The following is a 20,906-nucleotide window of genomic DNA, read 5'->3' on the forward strand; positions in this document are numbered from 1 at the left end:
GTGTGTAAAATCCTACGAAACATCCCTCTTTGCTATCCATTCAAAATTACCCATGTGCACGAGTTGCTTCCTGTTGACCTGCCATCAAGAGAGACCTTTGCTTTAAAATTTCTTGCTCGCACTGAAGAGGACAATGATTGGCCATGGAAGATTTTGTAGACAGACGAAGCCCACTTCCATCTGACAGGATATGTCAGTACACAGAATTATCGAATATGAGCAATGGAAAATCCACACGCAAATCAATCAGTACCACTTCATCCTGAAAAGGTCACTGTGTGGTGCAGGTTTACGGCATCATTTATCATAGGGCCATATTTTTTCGAAGAGACAGGTGCTTCCGGTCCTGTTACTTGTACACCTGTACCGTCACTGGTAAGCACTATGAGTGTCTTTTGCGCAAATACGTCATTCCAGCTCGGCAACAACTTGGATGGGACCATTTTTATGCAAGATGGCACATCTAAACACATTGAAAATCCAGTTAATCAGCTGCTGAAGCACCATTTTGGAAATGCTAGATTTATCAGCCACCATTTCCCTACAGCCTGGCTGTCCCGATCACCTGATCTTAATCCAAGTGACTTTTGGCTGTGGGGCTATGAAAGATGTTACATTCAGTGTGCTGATTGCAAATATAGCTGCATTAAAGGCACAACACATTCTGAATATGACCCCAGAAACATTTTGATCAGTTGTGGAACATGCTGTTTCTCAATTTCAACTTGTTGCAGAAAACGGTGGACAGCATAGAACATGTTTTGCACCAGTCAAATGGAAATTAATAATCCGATTTGATTTTGATTGATGATTTTTCATGCGGATTTTAGCCTCAGGACAATTAAAAACTGATGTGATTGATGCTTTCTATGTGGTCTTTGGCCTCAGGACAATTAAAAACTGATGTGAGTGATGCTTTTTATGCGGTTTTTGGGCTCAGCACAATTAAAAACCGATTTTTCCCATCTGATGTGATATGACCTTGCCGTGGTGGATGAGCTTACATAATTAACAGTATCACATATATACATCCATGCACACTGAGTAGTACAGTTTGTTTAACATCAAATTTACACCTTAGGAATGGTTGTGAGATTCATTTGTCATTTGTAATTGACCACTATTAAATTATAATGCTTACAGCGCCATCTATTGTGACATTTTGTAAGTATTTATTTTTCTTCTGCCATACGTTTTCCCCCTTCTCCGATAATATTCCGTTGCAATTTGACGTCATTACGACCAGTGGTATTATTTCTACAGTGGTTTGAAAGTTTAACTTTAATTATAATTACCCTGTATATTTCGTAGCAATACAGAATGTAACAGAATTGGTTCCAATTATTGTGTGTCATTTCACTGACTGTGTTTCATATTGTCACCGGTTGTCAAATTAGTTGAAAAGCCACTAACATAAAACATTTAACTGCTGGTATCTGCACCTGTTACCAGTATTGGCAGTTGGCAGAAAATGTTACTTACTTCCTGTTCACTGTTCATTCACACACATGTATTACACTGAACTAAATATGTGCTACAATAATTTCTGTAGCTATAAAACAACGCAATGAAATATATATGGGAATTAATGGGTGAAAAATAAATACATGCAATATACTGTTTATTTTTGGGCTTTAATAACTGGAAAACTCTGTTTCGTTAAAAAAATTGACAAGCACTGGAATGATAGAATACATTAAAGCCAAAATTAACGAGTATTAAAAGTTTCACGACGTTGTGGTTTTTGGTGAAGTGATGCCACTCGAACCACCATGGTGCGATCGTTTGATATACAGGTGAAGAAGTTTCAGCTTACTATTGTTTAAGCTAGCTAAATGCGGTTGCAAAACTGCCTCTCCAACAATACCGTGTAATTCAACCATACAAAATACAGCAGATTTCCTCACAGAACTTTCTTCGTTATCATATGCCTGTAAACAAAACAAATTATTTATTGAAATAAAAATGAGATAAAGTAGCTAATTAGTCCTAGAAATGTTAACACTTAAAATTTATCTAAAATAATGTAAATATCTGGAAATGATCAAAATATTATATGTTTTGTTTTTATGGTATGGGGTGATATTTTGTTTTTATTTCAGGCTGTACTCTTTCTTTCACACCATAGCACTTTTTTGCTTGTTACATGTGTGAGTCTCCCAAATTAATGATATAACTGAATAATATTTAAGTTGGGTGATGTTAACTAGGCAAGTCTTTAATTTCATTTTCATTTTTAACATAACTCTGAATACACTCTGTTGTAAATGATACTTTTCAAACCCCCATTTCCTGTATTCCTGCTGGTCTGTTGATCGATTATATGACATTTACTTATGAATGCAAAAAAGATTATGTCCCTGTGATGCAGAGTTATTTATAAATACCAATTTCTCATTAATGATTTTCCTAATAGTTGAATGTTTGTGTTACAACTGACATCTATCACATAGCAGTTCACATCATATAACAAAAATGTACACAATGTATCACAATATTTCTAATTCACTACCTTCTAATACCATGTCACCTAAAATATGTCTGCTTGTGTCTGTATGTGTGGATGGATATGTGCGTGTGTGCGAGTGTATACCTGTCCTTTTTTCCCCCTAAGGTAAGTCTTTCCGCTCCCGGGATTGGAATGACTCCTTACCCTCTCCCTTAAAACCCACTTCCTTTCGTCTTCCCCTCTCCTTCCCTCTTTCCAGATGAGGCAACAGTTTGTTGCGAAAGCTTGAATTTTGTGTGTGTGTTTGTGTTTGTTTGTGTGTCTATCGACCTGCCAGCGCTTTTGTTCGGTAAGTCACCTAATCTTTGTTTTTTTATATATAATTCACTACTTACATTCAAAATATATTATATATCATATTCATGGCAGCAACAACAAGGATTGCAGATGTTCAAAAGTGATACCACAATTATTACATACAGACATCACACAAACTTTGTTTAATTCTGTATTGGACAACACAGAGTTAAAAAATAATCAGTTCTTCTACTAGAAGTTTATTGTAACTTCAGAATAACATTGGAAAAGTTTTACAAATAGAACAAAGAAATGCCAGGTTTGAAATAATATGGAAACCAGAAAATTCTGTCTTTCATACAACATAATGTCAAAAACCATGCAAAGGCGATAGGTTTGGACAGTAGTGCAGAACATCAGTTCAAATGTCTTGTAAGGCTTTACACTTTGAAGAACACACAATTTCAGCAGAGACAAGTAGAAGATACAAGAGTGCATCAAGGGGGCCCCATAATGCAATACATGTCATTAGCAAAATCTTAACAAACTAAGTTTCAAGACTTTCCACCACCATGTTACTGCCAATGATATTCAACAACTGTCCACACAATCATGCTTCTTATTGTTGTAATATGGAATTACAATATCACAACAACAAAGGTGCCATCTATCACCCCAACGGATTAAGTGCTTGAGATAAACAGCATTCGGCCATTTGTGTTTCTGTATATAGGGTGAGTCAGGAGAGAGGGTACATACTTTTAGGGGTGATAATAGGTGATTCTGAACAAGAAACTTAATATGGACATACGCCATATTCTGAATGGTTTCCGACATAGATCACATTCAATATACACTGTTATTTGTTTTTTCGTATTATTCAAACATTGTCATTGCTGACAACATAACACAGCAGTGTACAGGAAGTTGTGACGAGCAACTTGACAGGGGCACTTGTGGTCTATTAAGGCAGGAAACTACCTCAAATTGTCATACAAAAGCTACCTAAGCTATGATGCGTACACATTGCATGAGATTTTCAATATTCTCATGTTCTCTTCGCGAGCACAGACTATTAGCCCTAGAGAGAAAATAAATAGTACCTTTTTTGAAGGAAATTTAATATAGTTTAATTTTGCACTGAAAAATGTTTACATGGGAAGGAGCAGGTTTCGAGTTATTCAAGAGAAATAGACAACAGTAGTGTTAAATATAGGGAATGTGTCTATATGAAGTTTTTTTTTGTTGTTGTTCACAACCACTAATACAATCACTCCTCAATGTGTATACCTTTCCTCCTGACTCACCATGTACACAACGAAGGAAAAAGAGAGGGGGGGGGATGCACCAAATCTGTTTCTGTTTTCATACTGTAGCATTTCAAAGTTTGCCAGTTTTTACTATTTTAACACCACAATGGTGCAAAATGATGCTTGCTAAAATTATGAATCTAAATTATATTTTTCATTTAACATTGTATTTGTATGTAACGTAGTGGTAGTTACGTAATACCTTTTAGCAAATTCACCAAGGCAGCATAACATCTACATTTACATTTTGGTTTTCAGCATTATATTACATAAAAGAAATAAATAAAATAAATTTGTTTCTGCGCAAACATTTGTATTTTTTAAAAATCTTTTCAGAGTTATGTTTTTTAATAAATAATATTTCAACACCAAGGAAACAATGGCAACAAGTGTAGTCCATAACTGTGCAAGTGAGAAATCTTAATTAATCAAAGCTATAAAACAAACTGGCTCAACCAAGAGCAGTTTTAAAAAATTAAGTTGAAAATAAAAAATAAAAAAACTTCGTGATTTATTCAGTTTTTAACCACACTGTGTAAAAATAATACAATTTAAAACAGCAACATTTTTATTTGAATAGAGGATGGACTCTGAGCCAATGGAATGTTAGTGATGATTCTGAAGGGTTCGTGAATTGAACAGTAACATATTTTCTATTTTATTTATTTCAGTGATAATCCCACACACCACAAATTGTAATATTTGCAAGCTACATTACAAGATAGGATCAAATTTTCTTCTCACAAAAGGGATTTCAATTAATTCTTTAAATTATATTTCCAGAGGGGTTTCACATCATTACAGATCCTACTTGCTTCCAATTTTCCTAATAAATCCAGTGGCTTAAAGTTATGGATACTTCTGGTTCCTGAAAGTATTTTAACTTCTGAAGGTGACTGATATACAGACTATTCCATGGTACAATAGCTTTGGTGATTGTAATATTACAAAACTGAAACTGGCCTGATTCACATAGGTCTTTGTATACATTCCTTTTGAGATAACATTTTAATTGTCCTCTCTACACCCTAACAACCACTTTTTTCATGTGTTGCAAAGAATAACTGTTCAGCCATTACTGATCTCAAAACTATTTTGATGGGAGAGATAGGTTGATCAAATTATATTCATTTTTGTATTGGCTTGCACATTATCACTAAAATAATGACAGCTTGTGCTTATGAATACATTTCTTTGATAAAATCTGGCATAGTTTTTGAATTCTGTAGAACATACAAGTATCATGTTGCGTGTCATCTGGTCTGACATTTAAATGATCTTTCATCGTCAGTATTTCTGAGGTTAACTGCAATAGGTGTATAGTGCAAGAGTCAAATGTCCAACTGTAACCTTTGGTTTCTTCCTGGGTAGTAAAGCAGTAATTTTCACGAAAGTCCACTGATACTGTGGCAACGTGTACATCAGATGACCATTTAAGGGTTGACTGTATAAAAATCATTGATTGGAGGTCAATTTTGATCATAATTCAGAAAATGAACCCATTTCACAATTTCGCTGTGCCTTATTACACTGAACTTGTATCAACTTAATGAGGTTCTGTGTTGATCTGAATTACCCTGAGACATGCTTGGCAACACTGCTAAATCATCTATTATCATGATTATCGTGCTTTGACTGCAGGAATAAATTGTACATCACATACACAAAGTATTTATTGTTGAAAGGTTTGTGTTGTAAAGACAGTGGAAAATAAGCATAACAAACTTCCCCATAGCACGAAAAGATTAAAATAGTCAAGACATCCCCCAAGTAAAAGAAAAGAAACAACATAATTCTCAGTGCCTAATGTTCTTCTACATAGAACATTGTCCACCACATCTGCCTAGAATGCTAGGTGGTGTGGCTTCAAAACACAGAGCTGTCATAATTATTTTTTAACCATTATTGCACATAATACACTACTCGACAGCTGATAATTTAAAGCCACTCAGGTTTGGCTGTTAGAGGGCACAGCTGATTTGACTGCAGAGACAAACTGTAAACAACTGTTGCTTTGCATTAGGTTTTCAGGAGTTTGCTAAACATGATAAAAACATACATAATGCAGACTGTTGGCAATGGATTTAGATGCTTTTCTGTGTGAATGAAAGCTCCAATAGTTCACAAGCTTTAAAGTTATTTTTATTCAATACTGAAGAAACTATTCGTGCAGACAGTGGCAGAACTGTACACTTGCACTGTCTGTTTAAGTAGAGCTGTTATCGATATGAATTGACTTACATATGTTTACTTTTTCTGTTCATCAATGTACGTGCAGTTGCCAGCAGTTTAAGCATCTGTTCAGCAGTTAAAATTTAATTTCACTTGTTTAGTTACTGCTATTCATGTCTAGACAGCATTTTTGTAGTAAATGTTCAGTCATTACTGTCTGGTGTCTGCAAATAGTTCTAAATTCCATTTTTTACTCCGCCACTTAAGTGTCTATGAAATGCCTTTAAATTAACACATTAATTATGAGTTATCTCCAAGAGTTATTATGAGATCACTTATTATCTGCATCCATTACATAAATCATAGGTAACTTACTTAACACAGCCTCACAGATTGAAAATATTATTTGAACTTCAGCAGTGAGGGAGTCATATTCACATATTTACTTGACACATCTTGTGTTAACAACAATTTCTTTATTATTTTTTCAACTTGTATTAGCACAACAGAACCTGTTGTTGTGTGTACCGTCACAAGGGAAACTTACAGCTGTAGTTGAAATTGATTTGATACACAAAAGTGTGTTAATCATGGATGATATCAGTTCAGGGTGATATAATTTGAGATGAACGTTTATAAAAATGCTGATTTCTTACTCCAGCTTGATCTGAGTTCATTTTTTGTGCTAATCTAAGACGGACTGCTTTATGCAATTGACCCTAAGCACGTTGTTATATTTTGACTGAAACTTTGCAAAATAAGAGCGTGGAACAAGTTTTTCCAATTTACATGAAAGGTTCATTATAAAATCTGTTATGTCTGCAGAATGTGTCATCATCTGTCTTGTTTATGTTGAAACCCACTGATTAAATTCAATGCATGTTCTAATGAATGGTGCAGAAACATACTGAGTGGTGGTACCTTTAGCACTGGCTGAAATACAAGCTTTGGGGCAGATTGACCAGAATAAAATAAACTGCCCCCCCCCCCCCCCCCCTCCAGGATATTCACTTTTAAAATTGGAATGCATTTCACACAACTTTTACAAAAACCAGCGGTTTCCCTGTTCATAAAATCTATTTACTAAATCAATTATCTAAGGTTTAAGCTTCACATCTCTTTTCAGGCTAGTTTCTGTTCAGAAACCTTATTCTTTAAAATATTCAGTTTTTGGTACAGCTAATAGTCGGGAGCTGCAAGAGTATTTCAAATGTTTTACCAAGGTAGATGCTGATGCAGCCAGTTATTGCAGTTTTTAACTTGGTGAAAACTGTTCCTGCATATCAAGCAGCAAGTCCATATGAAAAGAATTTTCTGGCACTTCAGCATCTAATGCAATTCTTATTTTCTTTCTTACATTTTCCCATAATTTTCAAAGTTTTAACTTCTGTATATCCCTTTTTACTGCCTTCATTAAGTGACATAATAACAAAAGATAGAACCCTACCACTATATGACTTAAGTTACCACTCCTCCCTTTGTTTTTAAACAAAATATTATTCACTATTAAGAACAGTAACACTGAACACATATATTTCTTAATAATTATTTGTACATACGTTTGAAACAACAGTTACTGTAAGACAAACTCATAAAAATTGACCTAAAATTTTTAACATAGCACACAAGACGAAACACCCTAGTGATTTTCTTCTTCAATTTTTTACTTTGCCGCTAAATGTCTGTGAAATGACTTTAAATTGAGATGCTAATGCTTTCAGGATTATTTTGGGTAGCCTTCCATTACCTTTGTGTGTTATACAATGTGTTCTTCAGAGTACTTAATCAGCAAATTTCCCATAAACTGGATGGTAAATGAAAAAAGAAAACTTAAATTTATTTTCAAAATATTATGAAGTATCATTCTGCACTATCGTGGTATTAAAAATGTAATAAATTTCAAATAAAATGAAAGAGCGGGAGAAACAGGTGGAAAGTGGGTGGGGTTGGGCATGTGTATAGAGCTGCTTGGAGGAAGGCAGTAGATGTGCTGGATATGAATACAGAGGGGATGATTGGCAGCTGCATGGGCTAGGCATGCGACACATGAGCACCGGAGCTGGATGGGTATTTTTTTCTTTATTTATTTTTCCCCCTTTTGTTGAACTCACATGAAAAGACCTCATACAGCCAAATATCGAAAGACTATTATCTGACAATGAAACCTGTTAGAGATGACAAAAGTTAAATAGTAATTATAGTTTAAGTTTGTTCTTAATTACTGAAATAATTCACTCACTTTGACGAGACTTTCCATTATTTCTTTCAGATGTGGTTCTAAAATATCTTGCGTAGTGTGTTCAATGACCCGAGTTAATATTTTTATAGCTCCCAAATTCATTGGAAGATCTCCTGTTTTTATCAATGGACAAACTACATTAATGAGTTGTTCAGGAGGCAGTGATTTTCCAATAGCTGAAATGCAGTGCTCAGCTGCTTTCGACACCTGAAAAATATTCCACATAAATGCCTTTCCTTGTTAAAGAGAACATTTACTAAATAAAATAAGCTGAAGTTGCCGAGCATGGTATGCAATGTGCAGAATAAATAGTTTTATAATAAAAAAGACGACACACCCTGTATTTCCAGTCTAAGCTGAAATTTATAGCTCCGCAATATACTGCTAATTCCAAAGAAAAACATTGATGCATTACGTTGATTTTATCAAAATTAGTTACACATTTTTGCTCTAGCACACTCTCATGCCTATACTTTTAGTAATCAATTAGAACTGTGAAAACTAATGTTTCATGGTGAAATTGCACAGGATAAAATGTGGTGGAACAATATAGAAAGGCCAGACCTACATGGAATGCCAGTGTAAGACGTTTTGGTCCTACAACGGGCCTTGCATGCAGATCTTGGGTATAGTGGACCTGCCACACAGTACTCGAGGTCTAAGGTAGCAGGATGGCATTTTTATCAGTCTTCTGACTGGTTTGATGCAGCCCAGCATAAATTCCTCTCCTGAACTAACCTCTTCATCTCCGAGTCGCACTTGCAACCTTCTTCCTCAATTATCTGCTGGATGTATTCCAATCTCTGTCTTCCTCTGCAGTTTTTGCCCTCTACAGCTCCCTTAGTACCATGGAAGTCATTCCCTCATGTCTTAACAGATGTCCTATCATCGTGTCCCTTCTCTTTATAAGTGTTTTCCACATATTGCTTTCCTCTCCAATTCTGCGCAAAACCTCCTCATTCCTTAACTTATCAGTCCATCTAATTTTCAACATTTGTCTATAGCACCACATCTCAAATGCTTTGATTCTCTTCTGTTCCCGTTTTTCCCCACAGTCCATGTTTCACTACCATACAATGCTGTACTCCAGACGTACAGTCTTAGAAATTTCCTCCTCAAATTAAGGCTGATATTTGATATTAGTAGACTTCTCTTGGCCAAGAATGCCTTTTCTGCCATAGCTAATATGTTTTTGATGTCCTCCTTGCTCCATCTGTCATTGGTTATTTTACTGCCTAGGTAGTAGAATTCCTTAACTTCATCTACTTCATGACCATTAATCCCGATGTTAAGTTTCTCACTGTTCTCATTTCTGCTACTTCTCATTACCTTCGCCTTTCTTCAATTTACTCTCAATCCATACTACGTACTCATTAGACTGTTCATTCCATTCAGCAGATCATGTAATTCTTCTTCACTTTCACTCAGGATAGCAATGTCGTCAGTGAACTGCATCACTGATATCCTTTCACATTGGATTTTAATTCCACTCCTGGACCTTTCTTTTATTTCCATCATTGCTTTCTCGATGTACAGATTGAACAGTAGGGGTGAAAATCTAATCCTTCTCTTACACCCTTTTTAATACGAGCACTCTGTTCTTGGTCATAAACTCTTATTATTCCCTCTTGGCTGTTGTACATATTGTATATGACTCGTCTCTCCCTATAGCTTACCCCAACGTTTTCAGAATTTCGAACATCTTGCACCATTATACATCGTTGAACGCTTTTTCCAGGTCAACAAATCCTATGAATGTGTCTTGATTTTTCTTTAATCTTGCTTCCGTTATTAACCGCCAAGTCAGAATTGCCTCTCTTGTGCCTTTACTTTTCCTAAAGCCAAACTGATCGTTATCTAGCATATCCTCAATTTTCTTCCCAATTCTTATGTATATTATTCTTGTAAGCAACCTGGATGCATGAGCTGTTAAGCCAATTGTGCGATAATTCTCGCACTTGTCAGCTCTTGCTGACTTCGGAAATGTGTGGATGACGCTTTTCCAAAAGTCAGATCGTATGTCGCCCAACTCATACATTCTACACACCAACGTGAGCAGTTGTTTTATTGCCACTTCCTCCAATGATTTTAGAAATTCTGACGGAATGTTATCTATCCCTTCTGCCTTATTTGACCTCAAATCCTTGGAAGCTCTTTTAAATTCTGATTCTAATACTGGATCCCCTCTCTCTTCTAAATTGACTCCTGTTTCTTCTTCCATCACATCAGACAAATCTTCCCCCTCGTAGAGGTTTTCAAATGTATTCTTTCCACCTATCCACTCTCTCCTCTGTATTTAATAGTGGAAGTCCTGTTGCACTCTTAATGTTACCACCCTTGCTTTTAATGTCACCGAAGGCTGTTTTGACTTTCCTGCATGCTGGGTCTGTCCTTCCGACAATCGTGCCTTTTTCGATGTCTTCACATTTTTCCAGCAGCCATTTCGTCTCAGCTTCCCTGCACTTCCTATTTCTGTATTCCTGAGTTTTCCAGAACATTTTTGTACTTCCTCCTTTCCTCAACCAACTGAAGTATTTCTTCTGTTACCCATGGTTTCTTCACAGTTACCTTCTTTGTACCTATGTTTTCCTCCCCAACTTCTGTGATGGCCCTTTTTAGAGATGTCCATTCCTCTTCAACTGCACTGCTACTGAGCTATTCCTTACTGCTGTATCTATAGCCTTAGAGAACTTCGAAACGTATCTCATCATTCCTTAACACTTCCGTGTCCCACTTCTTTGTGTATTGATTCTTCCTGACTAATGTCTTAAACTTCAGCCTACTCTTCATCACTACTATATTGTGATCTGAGTCTATATCTGCTCCTGGGTACACCTTACAATCCAATATCTGGTTTCGGAATCTCTGTCTGACCACAATGTAATCTAACTGAAATCTTCCCGTATCACCTGGCCTTTTCCAAGTAAACCTCCTCCTATCTTCTGGTAAACCTTCTGGGATGTAAGGTCGTGGTCCATGAAACTCTTCAGCTCCTAACGTTTCGTCCAGAACTGCGCTGGACATCTTCAGAGGGGTGTTTCTCCTCCGGTGAGTCTTGCCGACTGACGGGTCGGACGTCTGAGAGCGACTTATGTATCGTAGAAAGTGGGCGTGACCAGAGTTACACGTGATATGCAGAGATAACCTTTGTCAGAGATAAAACTTAACTATAGATCGTAATCTCGTCACGGATAAAACTGTCTAGCAATTCTGTAGTGCTACTGTCCAAATATCACTAAGTTTCATGGTCTCTTCTTTCCGATTAAAATTATCCCTATGTTTATATATTTCAATTGCTTCTCTACAAAGCCGTGGGTAATAGTTCGTTGTCGTAGATAAAATTTTTGTTTCGGAAAACTTCACTTGATGATTTCCTGGCTGAAAAGCGTGTTCTGCTACAGCCGATTTATCTGTTTTTCCTAATCGGCAAAGACTTCTGTGTTCTTTTAACCGTGTATTTACGCTTCTTTTTGTTGTTCCAACATAAACTTTACCACATGTACACGGAATTTTATATACGCCACTGGCTGATAGAGGAGCGCGTTTATCTTTTACAGACCGAAGAACATGACAAATTTTCTTCGTTGGTCTAAAAACAGGTCTAATATCATGTTTACTTAAAATCTTTCCATCTGATCCGTTACTTTCTTTATAAAAGGGAGAGAGACTGTATTCTTCCATCGTTTTTCGGACTTGTCCTTAAGCTTTTTGTTGTTTGGGTGCAGAATTCTGCTTACTTCTTTCTTTGAGTAGCCATTTTTCTCAAAAGCGTGCTTCAGATGTTTTAATTCGTCGTCTAGATACTCCGGCGTGCAAATCCGTCTGGCTCTGTCAACGAGACTTGTAATCACACCTCTTTTTTGTTTTGGATGGTGGTTAGAGTTTTTATGCAAGTATCTGTCTGTGTGCGTTATTTTTCTAAAAATCTGTTGTTTCAATCTTCCATCCGTCTGTCTCATAACTAAAACATCCAAAAACGGTATTTTGTTATCATTTTCTCTCTCCATGGTAAACTGGATTCTTGGATTTATATTATTAAGGTAATCAAAAGATTCGCCTAAGGCTTCTCTACCATGTGGCCAGACCACAAATGTATCGTCTACATACCGATACCAGCGAGATGGTTTCTTATCTGCTTTTTCCAAGGCTGACTGTTCGAATTTCTCCATGTAGAAATTAGCTACTGCAGGACCCAATGGGTTACCCATTGCTACGCCATTAAGTTGTTCATAAAACTCATTATTCCATTGGAAATGACTGGAAGTAAGACAGTGTCTGAAAAGAGCAGTCAGATCTTCTGGAAAAATATCCGTTATAAAATCCATAACTTCATTAACTGGAATCATAGTAAATAAAGATACTACATCGAAACTTACTAAAATATCTTCAGGAGTCAGAATTAAACCTTCAATTTGCTCAATAAAATGACGTGAGTCCTTTATATATGAGTCCGTTTTTCCAAAATATGGTTGTAAACGAGTTGTTAGATATCTTGCTATTTCGTACGTAGGAGAATTGATAGTACTAACAATCGGTCTCAGAGGTAGGTCCTTCTTATGTACCTTGGGTAGGCCATAGAGTCCAGGACACACAGCTTCAGTCTTCAATAAAGCTCTTTTTTCTTCTTTTTGAATAGAAGTGGCCGATTTTATCAAATTATTTGTTTTCCGTAGTACGCTGGCTGTAGGATCTTTCTTAAGTTTTTTGTATTTTCCTGCAGTAGCTAATTTCTACATGGAGAAATTCGAACAGTCAGCCTTGGAAAAAGCAGATAAGAAACCATCTCGCTGGTATCGGTATGTAGACGATACATTTGTGGTCTGGCCACATGGTAGAGAAGCCTTAGGCGAATTTTTTGATTATCTTAATAATATAAATCCAAGAATCCAGTTTACCATGGAGAGAGAAAATGATAACAAAATACCGTTTTTGGATGTTTTAGTTATGAGACAGACGGATGGAAGATTGAAACAACAGATTTCTAGAAAAATAACGCACACAGACAGATACTTGCATAAAAACTCTAACCACCATACAAAACAAAAATGAGGTGTGATTACAAGTCTCGTTGACAGAGCCAGACGGATTTGCACGCCGGAGTATCTAGACGACGAATTAAAACATCTGAAGCACGCTTTTGAGAAAAATGGCTACTCAAAGAAAGAAGTAAGCAGAATTCTGCACCCAAACAACAATAAGCTTAAGGACAAGTCCGAAAAACGATGGAAGAATACAGTCTCTCTCCCTTTTATAAAGAAAGTAACAGATCAGATTGGAAAGATTTTAAGTAAACATGATATTAGACCTGTTTTTAGACCAACGAAGAAAATTTGTCATGTTCTTCGGTCTGTAAAAGATAAACGCGCTCCTCTATCAGCCAGTGGTGTATATAAAATTCCGTGTTCATGTGGTAAAGTTTATGTTGGAACAACAAAAAGAAGCGTAAATACACGGCTAAAAGAACACAGAAGTCTTTGCCGATTAGGAAAAACAGATAAATCGGCTGCAGCAGAACACGCTTTTCAGCCAGGAAATCATCAAGTGAAGTTTTCTGAAACAAAAATTTTATCTACGGCGACCAACTATTACCCACGGCTTTGTAGAGAAGCAATTGAAATATATAAACATAGGGATAATTTTAATAGGAAAGAAGAGACCATGAAACTTAGTGATATTTGGACAGTAGTACTACAGAATTGCTAGACAGTTTTATCCGTGACGAGATTACGATCGATAGTTAAGTTTTATCTCTGACAAAGGTTATCTCTGCATATCTCGTGTAACTCTGGTCACGCCCACTTTCTACGATACATAAGTCGCTCTCAGACGTCCGACCCGTCAGTCGGCAAGACTCACTGAAGATGTCCAGCGCAGCTCTGGACGAAACGTTAGGAGCTGAAGAGTTTCATGGACCACGACCTTACATCCCGGAAGGTTTACCAGAAGATATGTCATCCGGTCATGAAAGCTTTCATACCAAAACCACCCCCTATTTTGATTCTTGAACAAGGTATTCGCTATTACTAGCTGAAACTTGTTACAGAACTCAATTAGTCTTTCTCCTCTCTCGTTCCTTGTCCAAAGCCCATATTCTCCAGTAACCTTTTCTTCTACTCCTTCCCTTATAACTGCATTCCAGTCCCCCATGAGTATTAGATGGCAGGGCAAACAATTTTATGGCAAAGTATTGCAACCACATGGTAGCCTCTACAGCACACATTTCCCATCAGACTGAGTATTGTTGGTTTATAGAGGCTGCAATCTATGCTTTACAGCTCATCAGAGGAATTAGTCTCATAAAAACATGGGTGCTGTTCACAGACGAGTTGAAGTTTAGTCTAGAGAAGGATTCTCACCATTTGTTCATCTAGTAAGTCCCTCTGAAATGTTACAATATTGCCAGTATTTAGGAAAATAATTAATACACTGCCAGCTTTGTCAATTGGGTCAATATCACGTTAAGAGCATGTACACCACCACAACGAGTTTCTAGGGATATTGTGATACCTGCTGTCTACACAAACAACAATGTGCAAAATTATGCACGCATTTTTAATCAAGTTTACAAAGCTGGGATCCATCTGATGAATGAGTATGCCCCATTACACTGGACTGGCCTGGTGGTCATATGCCATCACCAGGTGAACATCATTCTTTTAGTGTGGCCACTTTGTCCAAGAAATTAAATATGGTTGTATACACACGGTGTGGTATGCTATAGGCCACTGTTGACTTGTGTAAGGCACCTGTCCAGTAATGAGAGATGTTACCACCAGTCACACTGCATGCCGTGTTCTGCTGTAATGGAATACTTGTGCATCCTGTGCTGTCACGTGAAGACACCACATGCGATATGGGAATTTAAAGTGATATGCACATCAAATTTGTTAATTTACAAATACCTGAGAAAGTGTGTTATGCGTATAACTCTGTGTAAAAATATACACTATTTAAAATGAAAACAAATGTGTGTCAAGTGCAATTGTGAAGCTTCAATGGTATTTAAAAAAGCATGTTTTAATGTTTCCATTATTATGAATTATCTAATAAAGAAAGAATTAGCCACCATTTAAGTGACTGTATTATGGGAAACAACCATTTCAACTAGAGACTTTTTGCAGAGATTCTCATATTCTTTAAAAGAGGAACAATATACTTAATCTCATTATGAAACATCAGAGAACAATGAAAGCAAAAATTGGTTTGTAAGAAATCCTGTTTATCACTACCTTATTTTATACTTGAAGTATAGTATTTTATTGCATGCCACAGAGACAGTAGCTACAATATAAATCATGTACAAAAGAATGCGCATATTTTAAATGCCAGTAAATAAATATTACACAAACCTCTTTACACGGGTCACTGTAAGCTGTTAGCGTTCGCAGCACGATTAACTCTACGTACATATTAAAACAATGTCTCACAGTTGGGTCTTTGATGATATCGTGTAGCACATTTAAAATGTACGTCTTCACTGGAGAGTGAGGTAGTGCCAACTGTGATACCAGAACCCTTAATAGAACCCTATAAAAATAAAGTAATGGCATACGTAAGTCAAAATCATACGTGCACTGTATCAGTAATATTAGGAATTTAGCTTTTGCCCTAGATGAGTACAATGTTCATTGTCAGTATTTAAAATGCCACCCACAGTCAAAGCATGTTTTTACATTATGTGCATCTGAATTAAATGCATGGAATATTATTAATAACAAAAATAATTATGATGATAACAACAATGCCACTGCTTAAGATGTTAATTACAATTTATTAGCAACAAGTATGGAATTAGAAAGGTGATGGCTATAGTCTATCATGATATGTGCACTGACATGGCAATCACTCTATGAGCATGTGATAAAGGGAAAAATGAACTTCTATCTGATATTTTCCAAGCAATTAAAACTGTGAAATATTCATGCCACGAATATGGCCAATACATACGATGAGCACACGAAAACTATCTGTTCATGTTGATATCTTCCCACTCCCTCCCCCTCCTCTCTTCTATCTATCTACCTATCTATCTATCACACACACACACACACACACACACACACACACACACACACACACACACACACACACACACAACATGATAATCATCAAAACATGTTTAATTAAGAGATGTTATGTTACTCTGATATTGTGAATGACTAAAGGTTTTTGTCAAATAATTCAATTAACTCTGATCACTTAAGGGTTACTTTCAGTCACTATGCCAACAATAAAATTTGCAACTCACATGGGCAATCAGTAGAAAATACACACAAAATTTTTGAGTCACTTTCAACATCAACTCTCTGATTATATATGTTCCACATGGCCATCAGTCAGCCAATTTCATTTCCTGGATTAATAAACCATCTTACAGGGGGTCACGTCTGTAACCATTCGGGGATGTGAGCTTTCTCTAGCATTGCAGGAAGTCATTTTTAACAGAAGAAGCTGATCTGCTCTTTTGGCATTATGGTGACCTTGATCATACAGGAAGGATCGAAGGAAGGACAACTGGAGTTGAACACCCCATCAATCAGAAGGTAATTAGAAATGAGCCAAAACTCGAATCAGACAAGGATAACAAAGGAAATGGCCCATGTCCATTTCCAAGGAAGCATCCCACCAGTGGCCGTAAGTGATTTACATAAACCATGGAAAACATAGAGGCTGGGTAGGGATTTGAGCCCCAATCCTACTGAATTCAAGCCCAGTGCTGTATCTATTGTACTAACTTGCACGCTCTACCTACTCAGCTAGCCCCGAAGTAACCCCTCTTCTAAATGCAACATTTTTAAATGATTTCAACTGTCATCATAATCTACTGATAGCTTTCATTAGAATTTTGTGTGTGCAGTTGGATGAAAAACAAAATCTAAATAATAAATGTAAGAGGCAACATGAATACTTCCATTATGAAGCTCACTATCTCCATGAAAGAACACTAACATTATCTCAACAGCTGCAGGTAATGTTGGAAAGACAGCTGCTTAGTGTCCATAGTATAGTGGTGGAAATTTAAAATCACTGCCCAAATTGTTGCAGATTGTTTTATATGTAATTAATAATTTACAGAATTCAGACATGACCAACAGAAGAAAAGGTGACAGATATGGACCAAAACTCCTCACAACACAAACAGGATGATGCAAAAGAGTCAAGAAGTTGTACACTGGTGGACTATGCAGGGGAACGGGTTAGAGAAAGCAACATTTGAATATTGCATCTTGAAAACTGACAGTGTGTATGGGTTCGGGCGGAGGGGAGGGGGGAGACAATACTACAATAACAAGTCCATCTCTTAAAACACCAAAATAAAGCACTATATAATCATGGTCAACACATAATGTCTTTTTGCCATCTGAATGACTTTATATGAGGAGCTAGAGGTTTTGGATAATAGAATATTAAAAAACATTAAATACAGAGAGAATTTCAGAGGCTGTGAGGAGATGGAAGTTGCTGTTCCTGACAACTGCACAGAATGAATGGTAACAGATTAACCCCAAAAGCAAGGAACTATTAGCACATACTCATAGCACTTGAGCCTCCACACTGTTGGTGATCCAATAATGTATTCGCCAGCTGCTATCTCGTTGACAATAGGCAACACTACTTCATCAGCTATGCACACAGATTTTAGTGTTGACACACCTTTATGATCTTTTTTGGGAAGTGAGCAAGTTGAAAGAAATGAGGAACTAAAAACTATCCTCACTGAAAGAAAAAAAAGTGTAAAATGGTACCCATATATTAATATATTTAAAAGGTTGCTAATATTTCAGCAGATAACACATTTGTTGTTTATCAAGCTACTGAAAAGATAAAAGAAGCCAGAGACATAAATGTCAGGTTATTTAAGTGATCATATATGTTTCAAAGTAATAAAGGTGTATTATTAAAAATTTCCAGATCTTTCATTAATTTTCAACAAACAATTTCTGTGCTAGGGCCATTTAAATAAAATCCTGCAGTCCTGTAGCAGCCTTCCACACAAGTTTACTAAAGAGCACCAAACACACTAAAAGTCATCTTATTCACTTATTAAAATACTCTCACCCTTTTCTGTGTTTGTTCATATCATTTTCAGTTACACTACTTTCTCTTGCTGACTATCTTATGATGCTAAGTGATTTTTTTTAACTGTTTAGTCTCATTTTATCATTTGGTTTCTAAAAAGTGTGTATTTCTTCTGTAGCATTTACCACATTCTCTCATTCCAGTTTTCCCACTTTATGTTACAGACAGACAAATTTGAATGTCTTGAGACCAGGCTCATTTTTACTTTGGCTTTTTCATGACTGTATCACAAGCTGCTTTACAACACATCACTTTCTATGGTTATAGACCTGTGCCTTACAATATAAAGGCAAGTCAACAAATAATACAGAATAATGCAATCTGGGCGTAGTGTGCCACGGTAATCATCTGAACACCTACGACAGTTTTAGTTAAACAGGAAATGTGGAACCACTACCTGTATTACATACAATACTGGTCAGTTAAATAAATTAAAAGAAAATCAAGCTACTCAGTTACACATGAATGATGTAGAAATAACAAAATTATATTTGGACAACACAAAAAATGATGGTACTGTAATATATTCTGAAACTATGTAACAGAAATTGCAGAACAAATTTTCTGAAACTTACTTGAAATTATAGACTATGATACCAACAGCTCCAGATTTTATTAGGTGTTTTAACTGAGAAAGTGCTTTCTTACTGTCTTGCTCAGATACTTTTGCATTTCCTTCATCATCAACTTTTAAAGTGTCAATAACATTCTGCACAATTTGACAGTTTTCTTCTACTAGAGCTGCAATTAAAATAAACAAACAAATAAAATAATTAATGCATTTTATAAATACACACTATCTGTAGAAAGATTGTACACTGAATTTGCAAGTTACAGATTTCAGTATGTTATTTACATATATTCATTTATGAGTGGCCAGGTGCTATGGTGGGGTAAACAGGTTGTTAGCTTTAGATGCAATCAAAGAGAAATATTTGTGACTGTAAACTACAATTGGGAACAAACAGACCTTCTGACTATAGGTACCACCAACCTTCCCAGGAAGTGAAGAGACTGGTAGGCAGCTGCTCGCAGCTGAATGATAAACTGTTGGCTGTTTATGATGCCAATGTTCACAACCTAGTGTGGCGAGTAGATATGTGAACACCTACTGCACAGCAATTCAGAGATCTTGAATAGGGATAAGGAATCTAGTCTCAGGAGTAGAAAAAGGGAAAAAGTAACTGACATACTTTTGGGTCTGTCTAAAGACAGACGCCATGTGGGCACCATCCTTATCTGATCACATGTATAATAAGTTTGGGGTTCAAATGGGTGTTAAACACACTATGGCCTATAGGAATCATAGGAAAACAGACATAGGAGAGACTTAAACTAAAACTTATCTGAAGTCAAAACTTCGATAAGAAATCCGGTAGATCTTGAGGAAATGGCAGATGAAGTGATGTCTGGTATTATGACCTCATACTTAGAAAATTGTCCAGTCACCAAGACGTGCACAAACAGGAGCGTACCTGGATGGAATGATCATTTGGAACTGCAATGGAAGCAGGTAAGAAGAACGTTCAACTTTGCGAGAAGGAAAATACAATGGGCAAAATATTGGGATGCCCTTGCCAAATACAATCCTGCCATTAAGCAAGGGGAACTATCACCCTCGGAGATATTCTGTGAGGTGAAAGGTACAGCTACTAGAGCCAGACTTCATAAAATCCCCACAAGAATACCAACCAACCCGGGAGACACTCTAAGGAAGGAGGATGGCGGGTATACAAGGATAGCACAAAAGATCCTGGATTTGCTCCCAAAACTCATTTCCCTCAATGCACTCTAGCTGGTAACACAGACCAGGTTTCAGTTCCTGGAAGGTAATGATTTACAAGTAACCAAAAGGAGAACTGAGAATCTGTCAGACAATGTGTTGATTTCAAAAACATCACATGGGTGGTCCGAATGTTTCAACCATTCAAGTCACCAAGCTGAGACAGAATCTTTCTGGCTCTATTGCAACAAACAAGAGAGGGCTTACCAGACACGTGTGCTGACTACTAAGAGTCAGCCTGGTAGCAGGAGCCTAATGCTTGGAGGACAGTAAAGATTGTTTTCATTCCAAACCAGGGAACACTGAACGTTCCAAGGCTGAGGAATTGAGACCAATCAGTCTATCCTCCTTTCTCCTAATGATATTATAAAATATGGTTAATGTGAATGTTGGGGAAAGGAAGTTAACTTAGGTTCCTCTACGTGAAAACAAACGTGCATATTAACTTGGCAAATCATGCAAAACAGCACATCATGCACTTGTTGGAAAGGTGGAAAAATTCTTTATACGTTCAGAAAACAGCTCCCTGCATCTTCCTAGATATTGAGGGAGCTTTTAGCAATACAATTTATGATT

The 20,906-nt window shown here is 36.7% G+C and overlaps 1 protein-coding gene across 1 annotated transcript in view; it reads right to left on the bottom strand.

The window, feature by feature from the left end:
* Positions 1–1,615: 1,615 nt before the first annotated feature.
* Positions 1,616–20,906, bottom strand: part of LOC126471124 (CLIP-associating protein 2-like) — a 156,001-nt gene continuing 136,710 nt past the window's right edge. Inside the window, exons 27-30 of the mRNA XM_050099205.1 lie at positions 19,123–19,288; positions 15,817–15,994; positions 8,468–8,674; positions 1,616–1,931 (exon numbers count right to left, since the gene is read on the bottom strand). Of these exons, the coding sequence (XP_049955162.1) occupies positions 1,728–1,931; positions 8,468–8,674; positions 15,817–15,994; positions 19,123–19,288 (755 nt within the window). The 3' untranslated portion in view covers positions 1,616–1,727. The remainder of the gene's footprint in view (positions 1,932–8,467; positions 8,675–15,816; positions 15,995–19,122; positions 19,289–20,906) is intronic.

Source organism: Schistocerca serialis, chromosome 3, assembly GCF_023864345.2.
Source record: "Schistocerca serialis cubense isolate TAMUIC-IGC-003099 chromosome 3, iqSchSeri2.2, whole genome shotgun sequence".
NCBI lineage: Eukaryota > Metazoa > Arthropoda > Insecta > Orthoptera > Acrididae > Schistocerca > Schistocerca serialis.